General features: G+C 32.5%; 1 protein-coding gene across 2 annotated transcripts in view; it reads left to right on the top strand.

Annotated features, from left to right (window-relative positions):
* Tbc1d12 (TBC1 domain family member 12) overlaps window positions 1–20423 on the top strand; it is an 83480-nt gene extending 63057 nt beyond the window's left edge. Inside the window, exons 7-13 of one of the 2 annotated variants that reach the window (XM_027939995.2) lie at window positions 4388–4468; window positions 7220–7308; window positions 8306–8377; window positions 12181–12309; window positions 12524–12633; window positions 15215–15473; window positions 16944–20423. In XM_027939995.2, coding sequence (XP_027795796.2) covers window positions 4388–4468; window positions 7220–7308; window positions 8306–8377; window positions 12181–12309; window positions 12524–12633; window positions 15215–15473; window positions 16944–17012 — 809 coding nt within the window. In that variant the 3' untranslated portion in view covers window positions 17013–20423. The remainder of the gene's footprint in view (window positions 1–4387; window positions 4469–7219; window positions 7309–8305; window positions 8378–12180; window positions 12310–12523; window positions 12634–15214; window positions 15474–16943) is intronic. The other variant, XM_071611079.1, reaches the window with a different exon arrangement.
* The last annotated feature ends 1311 nt before the right edge of the window (window positions 20424–21734 follow it).

Below are 21734 nucleotides of genomic sequence, written 5' to 3'. Positions count from 1 at the left end.
TATTGTAACTTTTGAAGTTTTTCTTTTTGTATTTATTGAAAAAAAATGCATATTTCAGGTGTGATGGCATATGCCTGTAATCCCAGCTACTCAGAAGGCCGAGGCAGGAGGATTACAAATTTGTGGCCTGCTTCAGCAACTTAGCAGAGCCCTATGCAACTTAGACAAAATGCTGTCTCAAAATAAAAAGGACTGGGGATGCAGCTCAGTGGTAAAGGGCCCCTGGGTTCAATCCCCAGTACATATCACCCCCGCCCCAAAATGCAAGCAGTAATGAAATTCAGACATTTTTAAGTATCTTCAATCCAAACTCTCTTATTCTTAATTCTGTTATAAGCACTATAGGCAATTTGGTATCTGATCTTCTAGATCTTTTCTCCATGTGCATGAAAAGTATCCATTTACATGTAATCATTGTTAAAGTTTTCTTTTTTCTTTATTTTTCCACAAAAAATGAGTTTATGCGGGCTGGGGTTGTGGCTCAGCGGTAGAGTGCTCACCTAGCACTTTCGAGGCTCTGGGTTTGATCCTCAGCACTACATAAAATTAAATAAATAAAATAAAGGTACTGTGTCTACCTACAACTAAAAAATATTTTTTTAAGTAGTTTATGCCTTAAGATTATTCTGTGGCTTGTTTTTTCACACTAATTTATCTTGAACATCCCATGTTAGTACATAAAGTCTACCTCATATGTACTGTAGCTATATTATATTCCACAGCTTGACTGTACTGTAGTTTATTTGTTTTCATTGTGCTAGCCAAATAAAACAATATCAAAGCCAGGCATGGTAGCACACATCTGTATGCCCAGCTACTTGGGAGGCTGAGGTAGGAGGATTGTGTTGTTCCAGGTCAGCCTCAGCAATTTAGCCAGACTTGTCTCAAAATAAAAAATTTTAAAAAGGCTGGGGATGTAGACTCAGTGCTTCAATCCCCAGTACCAAACAAAGAATATCTAAGTATTGTTTTTCTACCCCTCAAATTAAGGGATTAAAGAATTACATATATGGGATATGACTGAAAATAATTTAGAAATATTTGCCCAAAGTCTACAAAAACATAATCTTTGACATATTTTTCTAGTTCTAATAATTTATTCTGGGGAAGTGAGCAGGACTGGAATAGGAGCTTTTCTGCAAGGATGTTCATTGCAGCAATCAGCATTATAAGTAAATGGACAGAATTATAACAACAATTAAATCTTTTTCTTAATTTTAAAAGTGATACCAACTTTGGATATAATGATTATTTATGATTTTAAAATTTTTCACAAGCTTCCTTGTTATAACATGTTATTTTAAAGAACTTTTAGAAAGAAATAGAGTTTAGCCCATTATGTTCTGTCATCCTCTATATAAGACAGCTGTAAAAAACTAAATCAAACTATTTTATAGGTGTCCTATAAATTTTTAGAGATCATTATAGGTGTCTTATATATAGGATGATAGGAGATAATGGGCTTATTATTTTAATTTCATTAAAATTAAATGAAAATTTAACTTGCCCTAGAGAAGGTTATATTCTATATTATGTAGCTGTTCTCTTCAAATAAAACAAAAGATTCATTTGCTTTCTATGCTTGAAAGATTGGAAGGAAATGTTTTTATATTATAGTCATAAATTTCAGTTAGATTTTAAAAGTCTTGATTAGTGGTAATTTGAAGTTTTGTTTTGCTTTGTTTGCAGTTTTCTTTTTTGTTTTGATAACTTTGGTTTTAGAATGTGGGAAAGCTTGGTAATTTGTACATTATAATGTTGGTTCAATAGGTGTTAACCTTTTGTGACACTGTAATCAAAAAGTTCTTTTTATGTTTGAACTTTATAAGTTTTGTAACATAAGTAAGTCATTTATTTTCAACATAATTTTAGGTCTTCTCTACCAAACATTTATGTATTTAGAAATGGAATAGGGAATTCATTCTCTTATTCATTTGTGGTGTGGATTCTAAATTTTTATTTATTTTTTGATAAGATAATATTGTTTACTTTGGAATGACTAATAATTTGATGCTTTCTTGTTGTATTTGTTTTAATCATGAAATTTATGACCACTAGAGAGCAGTAGCTAAGAGTAATGGCTCTAAAGTCAGTCAAATGTGATTCAAATCTTGGTTCCACTGTATATATTAGGTTTGTGACCTTGGGCAAATTACTTAACATCTAGAAGTCTTAGTTTTCTTCATCTGTAAAATGAGGATAAGATCCTATCAGCTATCTCAAAGGATTGTTTTTCGTGAAAGTGCTCTGTCCTGAGAGTATATGTATCATCATTGTCATAAAATCAGAAAGTGAAAGAAACATGCACTGAAATCAAAGTATTCTGTTAGGAAGTGTAAGGTATGATCCTTAGGCCGGCTTCAAGCTCTCTCTTTGTTCAAAAATAAAATCAGGGGAGCCAGGTATGGAATTAAACTGAGATGCAGTTAACTCTTTATTAGAGATAGGAACTATAAAAATCTTCCCTGGAGAGATATTCTTTGATGTTCTGAGATGCATCACTGCACTGCATTTTTATTACTGGAGGAATTTCATGACTTCTAAAAGTAATGGGTTTCTCTGTTGAAGCTTTCTTCTTCTGAGGCAGTTTTAAAATTTGTGTAAAATAATAAAGTTGACCTGACTTAAAACTAGTTTGAAATTTTAAAAAGCGTGAATTATGCTTAAGATCCTGGGTTCAGTCCCCAGTGCCAAAGAGAAAAAAAAAAAAAAAAGTATGGAGATAAAGTTTGGTGCCTGATAACCCCAAATAATTGTTTCCATACATTTTAAAATTATATATACCTCTTCTACCAAATTGATGGGATTGAATACAAGTAGTAGAAATGTGAAGTTTTATTTTTTCCTTTTAAATTTCTTTCCAAACCATTAATACTAATGAAAAGTGAATAAAAAAGAGAAAAAAATTAAAGTAGCTAGTCTATTTTACATATATGTAGTCAGTTATTTTATAATGTTCTGATTCTTAGCAATATAAGAGTACATGTTTTGGTATAGTCAATCATTGGAATGCTGTGTTTTTAGGGAAAAAAAATGTATCTACTAATGTGGAACAATTTCTAATAACAAAGTAGGATACAGATCAATGCATGTAATCTATTGCTACTTTGTTGCTGTTTCTTTTTTTAAAGGAGGCTATCTGGGCATATACTTTCACATGCATATTTTCATCTTTGAAAGGTTTATGGGAGCTCTGGTAACCATAGTTGTATCTCAGAGAAGGAAACTGAGTTTGTACTCTATATTATTTTGTACTGTTCATATTTTTTAGAAATCATGTCCATGTTTTACCTTTCAAAATAAAAATAAATTTTGAATAAGAATTCATTTACACTGGCAAAGTGATGCATGCCTGTAATCCCAACTATTCGGGAGGCTAATGCAGGAGGATCACAGGTTTGAGACCAGCCTGGGCAACTAAGTGAGACTTTGTCTCAAAATAAAATAAAAGGACTGGGAATGTAGCTCAGTAGAGTGCTTGCCTAGCATGCCCAAGGCTCTGGGTTCAATTCTCAGTACTGCAAAGAAAACAAAAGTTAATTTAAGTAAAAAAAATGTTCTTGGTGTTTTGGACAATCCATAAAAGTTGGTGGGCAAGAAATACTTTTTGCTTTTCTATCACTGAAATTTGCTATTTTTGTGTAGTTTTAAATATCTGTAATGTATATAAAGTAAAAACAATTAAAATTTGAGAGTTGAGAAAAGTGTTTCAATTTTTCTGTTGCTGAAGTTTTATGAGACTGTATATGGGATCATAATGGTATTCTCAAAAAGTGAGTGATAGGGCACATAAAATATAAAGATAGGGATAAAAATTTTTGTATGTAGACTTTAGACCAATTCCTCATGAAGTACGGTAGCTTTAGCTAGCAATATAATAATAGAGAAACCAATTTAAGGAGAGGAAGAAAGCAAGAACTAACATTTATTGAGGGTCTATAAAGTGCCAGGAGCTTTACATAAAATCTCTTGTTTAACCATCAGTAAACCTCTGAGTAGGTGTTATTTTTCTGTAGTTTACAGATGAAGAAAGCCAAGTTCCAGAGTAGTTAAGTAACGTTCTTGAAGTCCCGCAGATATTAAGTGGCAAGGTTGAAATATGAATCTAGGTCTGACTAGCTCCAAAAATTATGCACTCCTTGAGCAAAATGGCATTCCTCCTGCCTCATACTTGGATTCTATATTGTAACTTCTTGAATGGTCAATCACCAGCATTTCTATTTGCTATCTTTCTGGTTGTATAATGAGTAGTTTCAGTAGAATTAAGTGTTTTTAAGTACTATTTTTTTTCAATATCCACTATACCAGGGAGACCTGACCTATAATAGGTAAAGAATGAAAATATGTGAGTATATTTCTTTCTTACAATTTATAAATTTTTCCCCAGAACTTTATGAAATCTTCCTTTCAAGAGCAAAAGAACGGTGGAAAAGCTTCAGTGAATCAAATTCAGAAAATGATACAGAAGGTGCGATTTTTGTTTTTAATAATTTCAGGATGAAAATCTAATTACTGAAGATAATAGTGTGGTTTTATACCATATGCCAGGAACTGTGGTAACTGCTTTACATACTTTATCTCACTGAATCTTAATAACCTTTTTCATAGGTATTATTCTGAATTATACAAGAGAAAACTGAGGCTTAGAGAAGCTAAACAACTTGTAAGCAGAGAACCTGGGTTATATAAACCAGATTTGTTGTACTCCAAGGCTCAGGATTTAAATCATAGCAGTTAAAGCAATGAAGTAGTTTTAGGCCAAACTCTTACTTAAGGATAGAGGTTCTTCATCTCTCACTGTGACCTCTTGTCTTTCCCCATCCACTGACTTTCACTTATTCCCCAATATTTATAATTCTTATTGTGCTTTATTCTTTGTTCATTTAACTCACCCATAGCCCTCTTTCCCTCTACTCTCATCAATTTTTTTCCCTAATCATTTTGGAGAAAACGAGAGGATTTTCTCTCTCTCATCATAGTTTATTGAGTTTAAGTAAATTTACTTAACCATCTACTGTGCTTTAATAATGAGGAACAGTTTTTCTGTCAGTCACTTTTATATATTTGTTTATTTTATAGAAAGCAAACCCTCTTCTCTTGCCAGTAAGTAAAACTTAAAAATGAACACAGTTTTGGATAGAGAAATGGTGCCTATCTTATAGTGGTTTTCTAGAAGGATGTTAATTTTTTTTTCTGTTTTAAAAAATGAACATTAGGGTGGGGAAATTTTACTAAATAACATTAGGGAGAAGACTTGATTTCTGTGTTTATGTAAGTATCATCCTAAGTCCTGTTTCCTGTGTCAGTTACTTGTGGGGAATTAAAAGTACAAGGAAGGTGAAGATGTACAAGTTTTAGACAGGTAGGATTTCAACTGTTTCATTATTTCTTTTAAACTGTTATGAAGCATCAAAATTGTAAGAATTAAAATAAAAAACTAACTTCTCAGACATTTTGTTATGAGTAAATAAAGTTGCACTTTGGTAGAAATTGAATTTTTATTCTGTAAGATATTTGAATTCTTAATATTTTTGACTACTAAACTTAAAATAGAAGTTTTATCCCATGAATTAAAATTTTTCATAATTGCCCTTGAAATAGGAAAAGTTTAAAATATAAATCACAAGTAGTGTTCTATTTAATCACAGTTTTCTTATTTCCTGAGTATTTATAACTTACAGTTATTATTTAACTCTTTGGCCATTATCTTTTCAAATATTACTTCAGCTCCATCTCTCTTGTTCTCCTTCTGGTACTTCAGTTATGTTTATGGTAGACCATTTAACAAGACTCTTATACTTTAATTTTTTTTCTCTTTCTGCTTCAGTTTGAGTGATTTTTATTAACCTGTAATCAAGTTTACTAATCCTTTCTTCTATCTAGTATATTATTTAATCTATCCAAAGAGTTTCTAATTTTAGGTGGTATATTTGTAATTCTAGAACATTCACTTGGTTATTCTTTTATATTATGTTTCTTTATTGAATTTCTTCATCCTTCCATTCTATATTTTATGATATGTTTTCCCTATTTTCTTTAACATATTTATAACAGACCCCATTCTTGTGTGTTAATTCCAACATTGGATTACCCATTGGTCTGCTTCTGTTGGCTGGTTTTCCTCTTGATTATAAGTCCTGTTTTCCTGCTTCTTTGCATATCTTAAAAGTTTTAATGGTATGCCAGATACTGTATATAAAAAGAATACAGAGGGGCTGAGGTTGTGTGGCTCAGTGGTACCGTGCTTGCCTAGCATGCATGAGGCGCTAGGTTTGATCCTCAGCACCACATAAAAATATAAAATAAAGATGTTGTGTCCACCTAAAACTAAAAAATAAATATTAAAAAAAAAGAATACAGAAAAGGAAATTGATGTTTCCCTTGCAGAGGAAGCAGGTTCCTTTCAGGTAGTTGGATTAGGGATTTATCGCCTTAATTCAATCAGTAGTTAACCTAAGTTGGGGCCAAGTTGCAGCTTTCAATAGAGTTAGTTCATCTCAGGTTTCATATTACTTCATGGGAAGAACTATCTTATTTTGATTATAGGCTTCTTCTCCAATGAGATGCTCTCCCAAGGACCATGTGACTTTGGGTGATTTCATTTTACCTTCAAACCTGATCCCATGCATTCAGCAAAAATTCTATAGGGGAAAATCAGATATACCAAATTCAAGGCTCCTCCAGATTCCTATGTCACTTCAATCTTATTTGGCGATGAAAACTCTTTTGGTTTTTCTTTCCTCAAGCAGAGTGCTTTTGCCTCTGGCAAGCTCAATTCTAAACCCATTCCTAGATTTGGAGGCTTCTAGGAAGAAAAATGGCCACTGATGTTCACTTCCATAGGAAAGGTTCTTACCCTCCTGTAATTGTAAGTCCTCTAGACCTCTGTTTATCATCTCTATAGTAATTTTTACAATGTGATATATGTATTTTTTCCCTAGTTATTACCATGGGAGTAATATCCTGCCCTTACATTTTATAAAAACTGGAAGCAGAGTTCTTTCACCATATATTTTTCTGATAAATGTGTAGATATTTTCTTCATATTAGAGTGTAAGTTCTAGCAAAAGTAATATGGCATTTCTTGAACTGTTTCTTGATAATTCCACTTTTAACTTTCCTTAAATAACATATATGCTGAATGTTCATTCTGTGTTTACAAAATTGAACATGTTACAGCCAAGTGATCATTGAAATTTTATCTACTTGGTAAATACAGGTGTATCTGTTGCTGACCGAGAGGCCAGTCTGGAATTAATTAAGTTGGACATATCCCGTACATTTCCATCTCTCTACATCTTTCAGAAGGTGAGGGTTTCTAACGAAATTGTAACTACTATTTTTTAGTCTTTCAATGTCCAAGGGGACAAATTCTCGAAATGAATAGCTATTATTTTTTAAAAAGCAGAACTAGAAAAATTGGGGCCCGTATACAAAAAGTACAAAACTAGTATGAAATTTCTATTATTTTGCTCTACTGATGGAAATACATTGTAGGTAGCAAAGCACATAATACCTTTTGTGTAATAAGTACTTAATACACTTTTATCATGGTGAATTTTTAAAATATTAATAATATTTTTATTCTGTAAGATATTTGAATTCTTAATATTTTTGCTTAGTAAATTATTAAAATATAATAAACTTTGTCCTCAAGACTTAAAATTTTTCAGAATTGCTACTGAAATAGGAATAGTTTATTTTCCTATTTAGTTTTTATAGGAAGAAGTGGTTAATTATTTTTAAATTTTACCATTGAAATGGGAAGAAATAGTTTTATAATATAGGGTGTATGATTGATAAACTGAGAAAATTTTTTTCTGTTAAGGTTAAAATTATTAATACAATTTAATTTAGTTGTAGTTTGATGGTTCTCTTTTGTTCAAATTGTATTACATAAAATGAAATCTCTCGGTGTTTAGCTCAGTCCTAGAGCATGTATGAGGCCCTGGGTTCAGGCTCCAGCAATTCCCCCCTGTCCTAGCCAGAAGAAAAAAATAATAATCTGTGTTAATTTTATTCCTATTGTACCAAGTCTAGAAGTCTTTAAAATTGTTTGCACATTATATTGCATTATATAGCTTGCATTCATCAAATGAGCATATTTGACTTTTTTGTTATTCATCATTGAATATTTTTGTTAATAATTTTTAAAATATCTTGGTAGAATGCATTTATAATATTTTTGATAATTGTTAATACACTAAAACTAGTCATTTAGGAAATGCAACAGTTTTTTAACATGTGAGAAATAACCTAGAGACAATTATTCATATAGTTTAAAATTTTATTTTTCTCTCCTAAGGGTGGCCCATATCACGATGTTTTACATAGTATCTTAGGGGCATATACATGTTACAGACCTGATGTTGGTTATGTAAGTATTTGTTTCAATCCGTTTTTTGAATATGAACATTTTATCTATTATCAAATTTCTTATGTTGTATTAGACATTTACAATACATATTAAATATACCTGAATGCTTTCTTTGGGCTGATCAACTTACCTAGAGAGGAGACTTTCCATCTCTTGTCAGGAGCTTATAAGACTGGCTGCCAGCTTTGTGAGATTGCTCCTAGGGATTTTTCATCATTTGATTTATAAAATTTTATTTAATGCTTCTGCTATCAGTGTGATTCCTTTATCCCCCCTCTCACTAAACCTCTTTCCCCTCACTGTTCCTCTATAAAATAAAACTCTTATATTCGGCCAGGTTAAGGGAAGAATAGGCACCTATCCATATAAGACAAAGGAGGGGATTTCCTTCTTTTATGGGGTGTACAAACTCTACTTTTGGCCCTACCACTCAGTTTCAGAGGTATCTAATAACTTCAGTTCCTGAGCCTTACAGCATTTTGTTGCTGAATTGGTTCACTGATTATTGGCTTCCTCCTCTACAGATCTTTTACTTTCAACATTTCCTTTATTTAAATTAAAATTTATAAAATGCTATTAACATCTTTTATATACTGTTCATATTGTTTTCCATTTTCTTTGTTCTCTTATGAGAATTAGTACTCATTTTTTCTTTACTGTTATGGTAGTTGAATTTTGGGAAGGAACAAAGAAAATGTTAGTGTTCAATAGTTACATATAACTAGAAGGTATGAAACCTTCATCTTCTCACGTTTGCCTTAAAATAGAAGAACTTTAGGGTCCTTACCATAAGGTGGCTGTCTGATAAAAATTTACTTTGTTTTGTTGCATGTTCATTTGTATTTGCTCACGCACTCAACAAATATTTACATGCTTATTATTATTGCTGTATGCTAGGCATTGTTCTAGGCACTTGAGATACCTTAGTGAACAAAAGATTACTCTCCTTATAATGCTTACACTTTAGAAGGAGAAAACAGACAATAAAAAACAAGTAAGTCAGGTTATAGTAAAAGGTGATAAGTGCTATGGAAAAAGTATGGTGTGGTAATGGGGAGAATTGACATGTTTGGGGTAGAGCAGGTTGTATTTAAAATGGTGGTGAGATAGTCCTTATGGAGAAAGTGAAATTTGAGTGAATCTTTAAACTCTCTTGCTTCGGGTATTTAAAAGGAGGTATCCCTTGCACACATGTAAGTTGACATTTAATTTTTTCATAGTAAGTTTAACTGTAAAGGTTAAATTTTTGGCACTGAATATCTTACATTTCCTTTAAACATGGATGCAATGAAATGTAAATACTACTATCATGATTTTTTTCATGATTAGATTCAAGTTAAACATTTTTGATACTACCATAAATGACATATCCTTTTCAGTATGTTACATCATGAATAATAGATACAGAATATTCAGAAGAATCTGACTCTGAAAAAACTGTGGAAACAACTTTTTATTATTTTCCTATAATATATGCACAAAGTGATATGCAATGGATTTTAGTGAGCTTTAAATAGCTTTATGAATATGCATAAAATAAAATTCTAAGTGGTAAAGTATTGTAATTTCTTCCTTTTTAGTAGTATATATATTACTTTCTTTATTTTTATATTTTTGACATGGGGCCTTACCCATGTTGTTGGCCTCAAACTCAAAATCCTTCCACCTCAGCCTTCTGAGTAGCTGGGATTACTATGCACAGCCATAATACTACTTTTAAATTAACAGTATCTTATATTCAATTAAATGTAGTTTTAATACTTTTATTGTTTTTCTACCATTTTATTACAGATGGTTAAAAGCTTGCCCTTAGTATCCATTCAGTAAATATTGTGGACTAACAATATAGTCATGAACGAATAGACATGGTCTTGTCTCTGTATTAGTTTCCTATTGTTTTTTTAAAAAACATATTATTAATTTTTTTTAGTTATAAGTGCACACAATAGCTTTATTTATTCTTATGTGGTGCTGAAGATTGAACTCAGTGCCTCACACATGCTAGGCAAGTGCTCTACCTCTGAGCCATAACCCCAGCCCCTAGATTCCTATTGTTGCTATAACAAATTACCACAAACTTAATGGCCTCAAACAATGCAACTGATATTTCTTCAGGTCAGAAGTCCAAAATAGATTTCACTCAGTTCAAGTCAGGATATTGGCAGGGCTGTGTTCCTTCTGTGGGTTCCAGGGCCAAATCTATTTCCTTGTCTATTCTGCCTTGGCTCATGGCTTCAAAGCCAACAGTGTAGCATTTAAAATCTCTGACTCTCCTGTTTCTCTTTTTTACTTCTAAGGTCCTTCAATGATTGCTTTGGGCCCACCCTGATAATCCAGGATAATCTTGTTTTAAGATTTTATTATTTAATCACATCTGCAAAGTCCTTTTTGCCATGTATTGTAATACTTTCACAGATTCTGGGAATTAGGATTTGAATATCTCTGAAGGACAGTTGCTCTGCCTAATACAGTCTCTGTCCTCATGGGATTTGTATTCTACAAAATCAAACAGCCAATTATTGTATAATCTTCAAGGAAGTCTGAGAAGTAGGAGAGCAAAGAAATATGGAATCATAGAAGCTAAGAGAGTACTACTGTGAATATAGGAAACTTCCCACTGGGTTTTACAATAAATATCATTGATCATGCTGATAAGAGAAGTCTCAACATTATATAGTAGTGGAGCAGGAATCCATATTGAAGTATGCTGCAATATAAAAATATCAAGCCGGATATGATGTTGCATGCCTGTAATCTCAGAAATGTGGGAGGGTGAGGCAAGTAGGATCTCAGGTTCAAGGCCAGCCTCAGCAATTTAGTGAGACCCTGTCTTCAAAATAAAACAATAAAAGGGTTTGAAATATGGCTGTATGGCAGAACACCCCTGGATTCAATTACCAGTGCTACCAAAAAAAAAAAAAAAGGAACTGAGAAAGTAAAATTAGTAATAGATAGTAATTGTAGGCTACCCTTTCAAAATATTTGGGAAAAACATTGTGTAATTACAGTTATTCTTTGTAGTCTCCCTGTGTACGTTCATCATATAAATCTCTATTAGAAGTAAATAGTTGACAACTTTTTAAAAATTAAAGACATGTACAGTTGCTACTGATAACTCACAAGCAAACATCTATATTCCTTGGCTTTTTACTCAAGGCCTTTCATAATACAAATATATCCTACTTTTCTCAGATGTCTTCCATTTCTCATAAATCTTGTGCTTCACCTGTTATTCCCATTTCTTCTGTTATGCCTATGCTTAAACACCATCCTGGAATGGTGTTTACCCCATTTCTTTCTCCTCTTTACCAGGAATCTAGGTTATCTGAATCCCTACAAACTTCATTCTTAGAATTTTAGCAGCACATTTTATAGACCTCTTTTATTCTTAGTTCCTCATTTCCAACTCAAAAGAGATTTGTTATAAAAATGAAAATAATCACCTGGCTTTCACTAAACTTTGTGATTCTATATTCTATATTTTGAAAGAATTTAGAGAGGAAATGAAAATTGAGTAGATAACACACTGAGATTTTTGTAGCAAGTAAAAATTGATACTTTTTTCCCTCATACTTATTAAACTATACCACATGAACAAAAATGTAAAATTAGAATTCAAAACTGTTATGGGTGTTCTGTATTTACCTTTATGGGTGTTCTGTATTTACCTTTGCTGGGAAGAAAGAAGAAATCTTGGTAAATTCTACTTTGTAACACAACTTTGTAATTTTTTAGAAATTCAATTACATAAACTGTAGAGAATCGTTATTTTAAATCTGTTTTGATTTTCTTTTCCTCAAAAGGTCCAAGGGATGTCTTTCATCGCAGCAGTGCTCATTCTCAATTTGGAAGAGGCAGATGCTTTCATTGCATTTGCAAATCTCCTGAATAAACCATGTCAATTGGCTTTTTTTCGTGTGGATCACAGCATGGTATGAACATTTGAATGAACTATTTCTTTTGTATGTTCTGTATTCTGAATGCCCCTTAAAGTAAAAGACAATAATTACTAAGGTAATCTGAATTTGAACTTGTGAAGACACAAAAGAGGTGCTAATAAACAAGATTTTCTATTAATGTTAAGAACTTAGTTCTATTTTTCTAGTGTATATTCTTTTATAACTTTATTGAATTTTCTGTCTGCAGATGTTGAAATATTTTGCAACATTTGAAGTTTTCTTTGAAGAAAATCTATCCAAACTATTTCTTCATTTCAAGTCTTATAGTCTTACACCAGACATATACTTGATAGACTGGTAAGTCATAAAATACATAACAAATAATAATGAAAAGGAGATAAATTATATAACTTTTTCTGTGCTTAGGAAATATTGTAAATTTCATGCATAGGATCATACATATTAAAGAACCTTTCCTTAGAAATAGAGAAACTTCCACATTTTTATGGGGATGTATTTGATTAAGAGTATGGACTTGGCCAGGTCCACTGGCGCATGCCTGTAATCCCAGAAGCTCGGAAGGCTGAGGCAGGAGGATCGCAAGTTCAAAGCCAGCCTCAGCAAAAGCGAGGCCCTAAGGAACTTAGCGAGATCCTGTCTCTAAATAAAACATAAAAAGGACTGGGGATGTGGCTCAGTATTGAAGCGCCCCTGGATTCAATCCCTGGTACCCTCTGCCCCCACAAAAGCGTATGGACTCTGGGTTTAAGTCAGAATCTCTCAATTTGTGTTTCAGTTTCTTATCTATAAAAGGGATTAGTAATATTTATGTCTTCTGTTGTAGCTTTATATGTTTTATCTCTTTCAAGACCTCGCATGCGCTAAGCTCTCAGAGTCAGTTGCTATTTATTATTTTTAACACACAAGGGCTTATAATAGTTTTGATAGTGTTTCTTTACCAAGGGCTGTTTTTCAAAACTTTATCCAGATTTCTGACAGAAGAATGATGCCTTATCTAGGTGCTTCATCTTTCCAATTCAAGATCTGTTGGAACTTAGAGCAGTAGCCAATTGATTGTAGAATGATGGGTGAACATTTTGAAAAAGATGGAACAGTCGATCTTAAGATAGTTTTGACAAGAGTACACATGGTAGTTTAGACTTTAAGACCTAGTCATTCAAAATCATGTAAGTGGTATTAAGCTTTAATATAGAAAAATAAATAAGTGATGTTATTGATCAAATATGATATTTTCCCACTTATTTGGGCCTTTTGGGACCTCCTCCTCCTCCTTTTTTTAAATATGTGTGTGTGTGTGTGTGTGTGTGTGTGTGTGAGAGAGAGAGAGAGAGAGAGAGAGAGAGAGAGAGAAAAGGAGGGAGGGAGGGAGGGGGATTGGGGATTGAACATAGGGCCTTGTTAGGAAAGCTTTTTTAAAAATTTCATTTTGAGCACCAGGCTAGTGATCCTCCTGCTTCAGCCTCCCTAGTAGCTAAGAATACAAACCTGTAATTCCAGCTTGGGCCTTCTTCTACTCAGGCTTTTAAAAAAAAAAACTTGAGTTAATTTTCAATGTATGCTCTTCCATTTTCACTAGGAATATTAGAGTTCTTCCCAAGATAATGGGAGAGGATTTTATATCATGAAACCCAGAGAATTGAGATCAAATACTAATTCTGTGAGGAAGGGGTGGAAAGAAACCCTTAATTTAAGAAGTAGAGATGAACTTTTATTTCACTACCCTTGTTGAACTTATTACATACAAATCCCAGAATCATTTTTTCAAGATAAGAATGAGTAACTGGCAGTGCTAAATTTTTGTTTGTTTTGTTTTGTGGGAGAGCCTTTAGTTCCCTTCAGATTCCATCAGCCCTACCTCAAACTAATCAGGGTAAAAAGTTGTATCATGGACTGGATTGGTGGAGTGCTTGCCTAGCATGTATTGAGGCACTGGGTTCGATTCTCAGCACCACATGTAAATAAAATAAAGGTCCATCGACAACTTTAAAAAATAATTTTTAAAAAGTTGTGTCCTTTTATTTGCTAAGGCAATTTTAAGACAAGTCTTCTAGTACCTATTCTCCTACTTCCCAAACCAGAATGCCACCTGATGCACCATTGGATAAAGAATAACATGGTCAGACACTGTTAGAAAGGACAAGAAAAGCCATTTTGGTGATTCTATTGGAAAGGAAGTAATAAGTAAAGCTTGGTAGAGGAGCAAACAAAACAATGGATGTTTGCTGGAAGGGAAAGTGAATTATTATAAGGTTTTATTAGGTTACTAAAGATGATATCTAGCTTCCTTATACACTAACAATAAGTAATTTTTATTGAACATTCCTTTTCCTTTTTCTTTTTTTCTCTCTCCCTTTCTTTTTTCTTTTTGGTGATGAAATTCAACCCAGGGCCTTGCATATGTTAAGCATGCATTGTCACGGAGCTACACCCCCAGCCATGAATATTTCTTATGTGCTTAGACACCACTCCAAACACTTTGTATTTATTAATTCCTTTAATTTTCAAGGCAATCCTAAGGTAGAAAGTATTATTATTTTTTAGTTTACTAACGAGGAAACTGAGGCACAGCAAGGCTAAATATCTTGGTCAAGGTCAAGTAACTCAGTGGCAAATTGAAAATTCAAACCCAGATTCCATACCCTTACCACTACACTATTATACTAATCTGGAGTTTGTATTAGGCTTTGTCTTTATGTAAGATTGTGAATTCACATAATTTTATTATTTATTACTTAATTTTCCATTATTCAAGTTTAGGGAATAAGCCATATTATTTGCTGTTGTATCCCTAATTTTTTTTAATTGAACTACAGATCACAATAATCATTTATTTATCATCATTTTTTTATAAAGATGCTTAATGAGTGAATGAATTAATAATGAAAAACTTCAAGACTATTTTTCCTCCTAATTTTAGGATCTTTACACTCTATAGCAAGTCACTACCACTTGATCTGGCCTGTCGAGTCTGGGATGTATTTTGCAGAGATGGAGAGGAATTTTTATTTAGGACTGGATTAGGAATCCTCCGATTATATGAAGATATTCTCCTACAGATGGATTTTATTCATATAGCACAGTTTCTAACTAAATTACCAGAAGATATCACATCAGAAAAGCTCTTCAGTTGTATTGCAGCCATTCAGATGCAGAATAGCACCAAAAAATGGACTCAGGTAGAATGGCACTTTAAAGTTTGTAATCGATATGCTAAAATAATCAGTTGGCTTCTTGTAAAAAAGTTATATATTTCTGAAATGTTAGTATATGAGTTCAAAAATGTAATATCTTTAAAAAATAATTTTGGGCTGGGCATGGTGGCACATGCCTGTAATCCCAGTCGCTCAGGAGGCTGAGGCAGGAGGATTTCGAGTTTAAAGCCAGCCTCAGCAACTTAGCAAGGCCCTAAATAACTCAGTGAGATTCTGTCTCTGTAAAATACAAAAAAAGGGATGGGGATGTGGTTCAGTGGTTGAGTGCCCCTGGATTCACTCCCCAGTACCAAAATAATAATAATAATAATTTAGGGCTTTGAGATTTGGTGCTGGGGATTAAACCCACAGCCTTGTGCATGCAAGGCAAGCAATCTACCAACTAAGCCATATCCCCAGCCCTCAATAATTTGGGGCTTTGAAAAAGCAAGAATGTAAAATAGATTATCTTTCTTCTACATGTCCAAATTTATAGCTTTATTTTTATGTAAGTTCAGTAGTACTTTTTATTGAACTTCAAATCACAATGATCATTTGTTTAGCAGAGCTGTTAAATAATTACTTAGAGGGTCTGGGGTTGTGGCTCAGCGGTGAAGTGCTTACCTAGCACGTGCGAGGTGCTGGGTTCAATCCTTAGCACCACATAAAAATAAATAAATCAAATAAAAGTATTATGTCCACCTACAACTAAAAAAAATATTTTAAAAAATTACTTAGATATCTGAAATAAACAATGATTTTATTAAACATCTGCTATGTACTAAAGGTTGGCAGTAGAAAGAATCTAATATATAATCGTGGCTTTTTTTTTTTTTTTTTTTTTTTTTTGGTACCAAGGATTGAACTCAAGGGCACTCAACCACTGAGTCACATCTCCAGCCCTATTTTGTATTTTATTTAGAGACAGGGTCTCACTGAGTTGCTTAGGGCCTTGCTGTTGCTGAGGCTGGCTTTGAACTTGTGATCCTCCTGCCTCAGCCTCCCAAATGGCTGGGATTATAGGTGTGCACCATTGCACCCATCTTAATCATGGATTTTTTGACTGTATTGTTTGTGAAGGGAAATAACAGTGGTCTAAGTTAGGTGACATAAAAGAAGCATTATGTCTTGATCTATTAATGATACAGACAATTGGCACTATAAGTGCACAGATTTATTGCTTATGAAAATGGACTGTAGGAATGACTGTTGGTCCAGAAAATGTTCTGTTACTAAATACTAATATAAGAATATTTGGCAATTGATGAAAATTGGAATTGAATCATATTCCATAAAATTAGGTTTAAAAAAATTGGGATTTGAGAATGAAAAAATTTCAGGGATAATTAAATGTACTAAAGATTTTTCATGTTTATATGCTATAGTTATTTAATCTGTCACTTTAATCTGGGTGGTAGATCTTGAGGACTAATCTTTATTTTATATAATTTCCAGGTCTTTGCATCTGTAATGAAGGATATTAAAGAAGGAGACAAGAACAGCAGTCCTGCTCTGAAAAGCTAATCTTAAAAATTAACAGACTAACTGAAATATAAAAAATGTAGGTTTTTTCGGGAGGTGGGGGGTGGTGAAAGTTTTCTGTGTTCTATGTAAAAAGCATGAAAGAAAATTGTTGGAGAATCTAAAAGAATCAAGAGGTGGAAACTGCTGATTTTAAATTCCATGGCTGAAGCAAAGGAAATAAGGAATTTATTAACAGTATTAATAAAAAAAAGTATTTTGTAGGGAGAGCCATTTTTCAGAGGAAAAAGTCTAAATGGTTATTACATACTCCATAATTTGGAGTAAACAGTTTAATGCAATAAATTTTTAAAATAGCTTCAAAGATACTTCGAATTTTTACATCTTTTCTTTTTTAACAATTACCACAAAGGCACTATGGAGGTCACTTAGGATTGTTAAATACTAATTTAACCTCTGAAATACTATAGTATGGTATTATCTCCAGTTCTGACCATTTGCAGATATTTTAGACCAAGAATTAGCAACTTTGATTGTAAACTAAGTCACTGAAATTGTTTATCTTTGTTCACAGGTTGGGGCAAATTTAAATTATCTGGGAACTGGAACATTAGTAGGAGATTGTTTCTTGTTTAAATGTTTTCCCACAGTATTGTGTCTATTCGTTTTTGATGGGAAATTCTTTTTCTTCCTTAAAGAATTCTTACCATTCAAATATCTTTAGTCTTTCTGTTCTAGTATAACAAATTGTTCACCTAGTAATTTAACATTAAGAAAACTAAATAACTGATAAAAAGGAAGTTATTTGCACTTTAATGGACTGAAGACTTGACTTTGGGATTAAAGTCCAAAAATATAATGAGATTTTTCACTGGTTAGAGTAAAAATTAATGAATTCTGAGAGTTCTTAAATAGCATACTACTTGATAAGACTTTAAAATTTTTAGTTAAAATTCCTCCTCTGTCTGTAGAAACAAAATTTGTTAATTCCAGTTTGAAAATTGAAATCTTATATGTAGCTAAGGTTTATTCCTTGTGAAACACTATGCATAAGGTGTTTTTTTGTAATCAGTGGAAATAAGAGTAAAAGAAAAAGGTAAAAATAATTTTTTAATCTGATGGCATAGCAGATAAATTATTAATCATTGATAAATTGGCATTAAATTTTTTATGTTTAATTTTCAAACCTGAACTAAATCACTCGAGTTTTATGAGTATATGTATAACATACTATTCAGTTAATAATTTATAATGTTTTATGTTGCAGTGTGGTTTGAAAGAAAACCTAAGCACACTATTTCTGTTAGTGGTATATGTATAGTCTTTAAACTAACAAATCTGAGAGTCTTGTGAGTGTAGTGACTGCCTCTTTAGAAGTATGGGACCAGAGAGTACCGGTATATTTTACCCTATGGGTCCTTCTAGCCTAGAGATTACTAGTGGAATCCTCAGAAGTTAACCCCATCATAGGGGCTGGCTTGGTGGAAACTGGTAGTTTAATACAATATTAAGGGAGTACCCAGAGTCTTAATAGGTTTCAGGATGGCCTTGTAAGTCTGGTAACTATTTCCTTGGTATTGGTGACCCTAATAAAGGGGATGTAACCTCTGGCTGTAATCTCATTGAGATTATACTACCTGCCTAAATTTAATCTTACTTTTATGCATTCATTTCCTGAATTGGACCTAAGTTACTATATTTCTTTTTCTTATTTTTTTATTATTGTACAGTTTGTTTACCTTTCAAGTGTAAATGTATATATACATATATATAATGTAAATACAAGGATTTCACTAAAAACCACTAGTAACAATTCCCATGTAAATAAAACTTGCAAGCAGAGTAACTACTTGAAATGAGTCTTCATTACTTTGGGAATATCTGTTTAGTTAACTACATCTGGAGAAGAAAAGGAATATACATCTTTGGGGAAGAAAGGCCAAGTTTCTCTTCCAAGGGATACACTTAGACTTCAGTCTTGAGACTTTCAGTACTGGCAGCTAAAATACTGTACTGTATCTCCTTTCTTTGAACCTTGTATACAGGCAATATGTGGTTATTCACATGGTCAGTGTACGGCAGTTTGTTTTTTGATTGAAATATTTGTGCAATTAAAAGTAACTTTTCTTAAAATATCCAAAATAATGTGAGATTTAATATGATGTTTTGGTTGCTTATGTATTCTCTCTCTCTTTCTCTCTCTCACACACACACACACACACACACACACACACACACCCCTTAATTGTTGTGTGCCACCTGCCTTAATTGTTCTTTTAGCCCAGGTCTACACTACATTATTTAAATGCTATTAAGATTCCAATAACTAGTTTTAAAGTCAGATTTTGTTGATTTTTTTCCCACTGGTGACTTTCATATAATGTTATTGGGTTGAGTATATTTGTCTTTACAAAAATTAGGTGCCACTTGTAAAAAAGCATTGAAATTTTCAAACCTTCTGACTTCAGGATAACAGCTTTCCTTGTAGCATAAGAACTAATGCTGTCTTTTTTGTTTGTTTGTGTTTTGTTTTGTTGTGTTTTACAGTGATCAACTATAAATTACATTATTGGAGGGTATCATTCTAAAACATAAAATAGTCATGAAATAATTTATCCTACTTCATAAAGTCATATAGTTGTTTTGACTTTTCATTTCCTATTTGGATAAAATTAGATTTGTTTGCATAAAATTAGATTCCAAGAGCATATTCAGATAGCAGGAGTTGGTATAAAAAGTTGCAAAAATGGTGTGAGGTAGCATTGGAAAATCAGATTTTAACTTGCCAACTAATTGACGGATAATGTTAGAACGTCTGGAAAACAAAGTGATTTTTGTACTGAGATCAGATTATTCTGCTGTTTGTTAAGCAGTGGCTGAAAGATGAATTCTCAAATGCAATGAAACCTTAATTATAAGTTTATTTTTACACAACATGTAAAAAACTAAAATTAAGTAGAAATTTAAAAAACATATTAGAGCAATTAGCCTCTTCAGTGAGGTAGTCTTACATTTTAAAAATAGTTTGCTTACTAAGAGTGTAATTGCTGTAGAAGTGGGGTACATGCAAAGTAGGATTAATGAAGTGTAAGGGCTGGGGTTGTGGTTCAGTGTAGAGCACTTGCCAGCATGCCTGAGGCACTGAGTTTGAGCCCCAGCACCACATTAAAAACAAAAAAACAAAAACAAAACTAAATAGAATTAAATGCAGTAATACATATTAAGACCCCATATTATGTGCCAAGCACTGCCTTTTATTATTTTGTTAGGCTAAAGTTTTAAGGCCTGAGAAGTTAGCCAAGTTGCTTTTTCCCCCAGTTTACTATTCATATTAATTGTCTGTTGGACCTAATTAATGAAATTTTACTGTCTACATTTTATTTTCTAATAAACAACTGGGAAGGAAGTTTGCTTTGCAAAACTGTTTTGTTTGTTAACTATTTAAGTAAACAGTACTGTCAAAATTAAGATAAAATGAATTTTGTATTATTGTAATATATTTGGAAAATAATTTTTATAATAAAAATTTGGATGATAAACTAATACAGACTTGAGAGTATATAAAATTGGCAACAGTGTGATATATACATTTGTTCTTGTTTTTAATCTCCACTTCAGCTCTGAAGTGGTGCTTCAAATTTTTCTTATCTAGGAAATATTGATAATTTTATAAGTAGATGATGTATTTTGATTGCAACATAAATCCCAAGACATTTTAATTTTCATCTATAGCCTTAAGAAAATTTGAAAGGGAAATATTTACTTGATTAAAACCATTGTAAATTTGTAAAAAGCTCTGAATGTCAGTGTTTGGACTTTAATTTCAACTGAGAAGACATATTGGAGAGTATGTGAATGATAAGATTTATTCTAGTCTTAAATTGTATCAAATGATTTAAAATTAATTATATTTTGGGGCTGGGGAGATATAACTGGGTGGTAAAACATGTGCTTATTAGTATGTACAAAGCCCAGGGTTTGGTCCTTAGCACCAAACACAACAAAACCAAAAAACCAATTGTATTTCAGTGAGCTAAACTGCATTAGTCATAGAATTTCTTCTGACTTAATTTTTAAAACTACTATGTGAGCCCTTAAAAAATGAATGTTTCATCAAATTTTTAATGAGACTGCATGTTTTATGATCTCTTAAAATTTTAAATCAACCCTATCATTTCTTGCTCAAGATCCTCCAATGGATTATAATAAATTCCTTAAATAATAAAAAAACCAAACTTTTGGGCAAGTGATATAGCTCAGTTGTAGAGTGCTTGCCTAGCATGCATGAGACCCTGTGATTCCCACTACTGAAAAAAAGAAAAAAAAAATCCAAACTATCCAAACTTTTTGTTCTTGTCTATGAGATCCTACTTGTCTAATCTCTGTCCTTCACTCAGGATGGAATTTTTGCCATTTTTTCTACCTCAAGTTTTGCTTTTCCCTCTGGAAAGTTCTTTGTCTAGGTCTTTTTATGGTTTATATTCTTTCAGGTCTCTGCTTAATGCACTTGCTCAGAGAATTTTTCTCTAAATATCTATACTCTCAGCCTTATTTTGTTTCTAGTTGTCTAATAATATCTATTACATCACTAAGCGACATTATTGTATATAGTTGTTGCTTCCACTATAGTATAAACCATGAGGTCAGAAATATTGTCTTTATTATATACTTTCTAAATGATAATATCCCAAATAGTGCCAGGCACTATCTGTGATAGATATAGATAACTAGATTATTTATTTTGGTTCATCCTCATTGAATTTT

This window comes from Marmota flaviventris, chromosome 4 (genome assembly GCF_047511675.1).
Source record: "Marmota flaviventris isolate mMarFla1 chromosome 4, mMarFla1.hap1, whole genome shotgun sequence".
NCBI lineage: Eukaryota > Metazoa > Chordata > Mammalia > Rodentia > Sciuridae > Marmota > Marmota flaviventris.
This window is presented reverse-complemented; position numbering and strand designations above follow the sequence as displayed.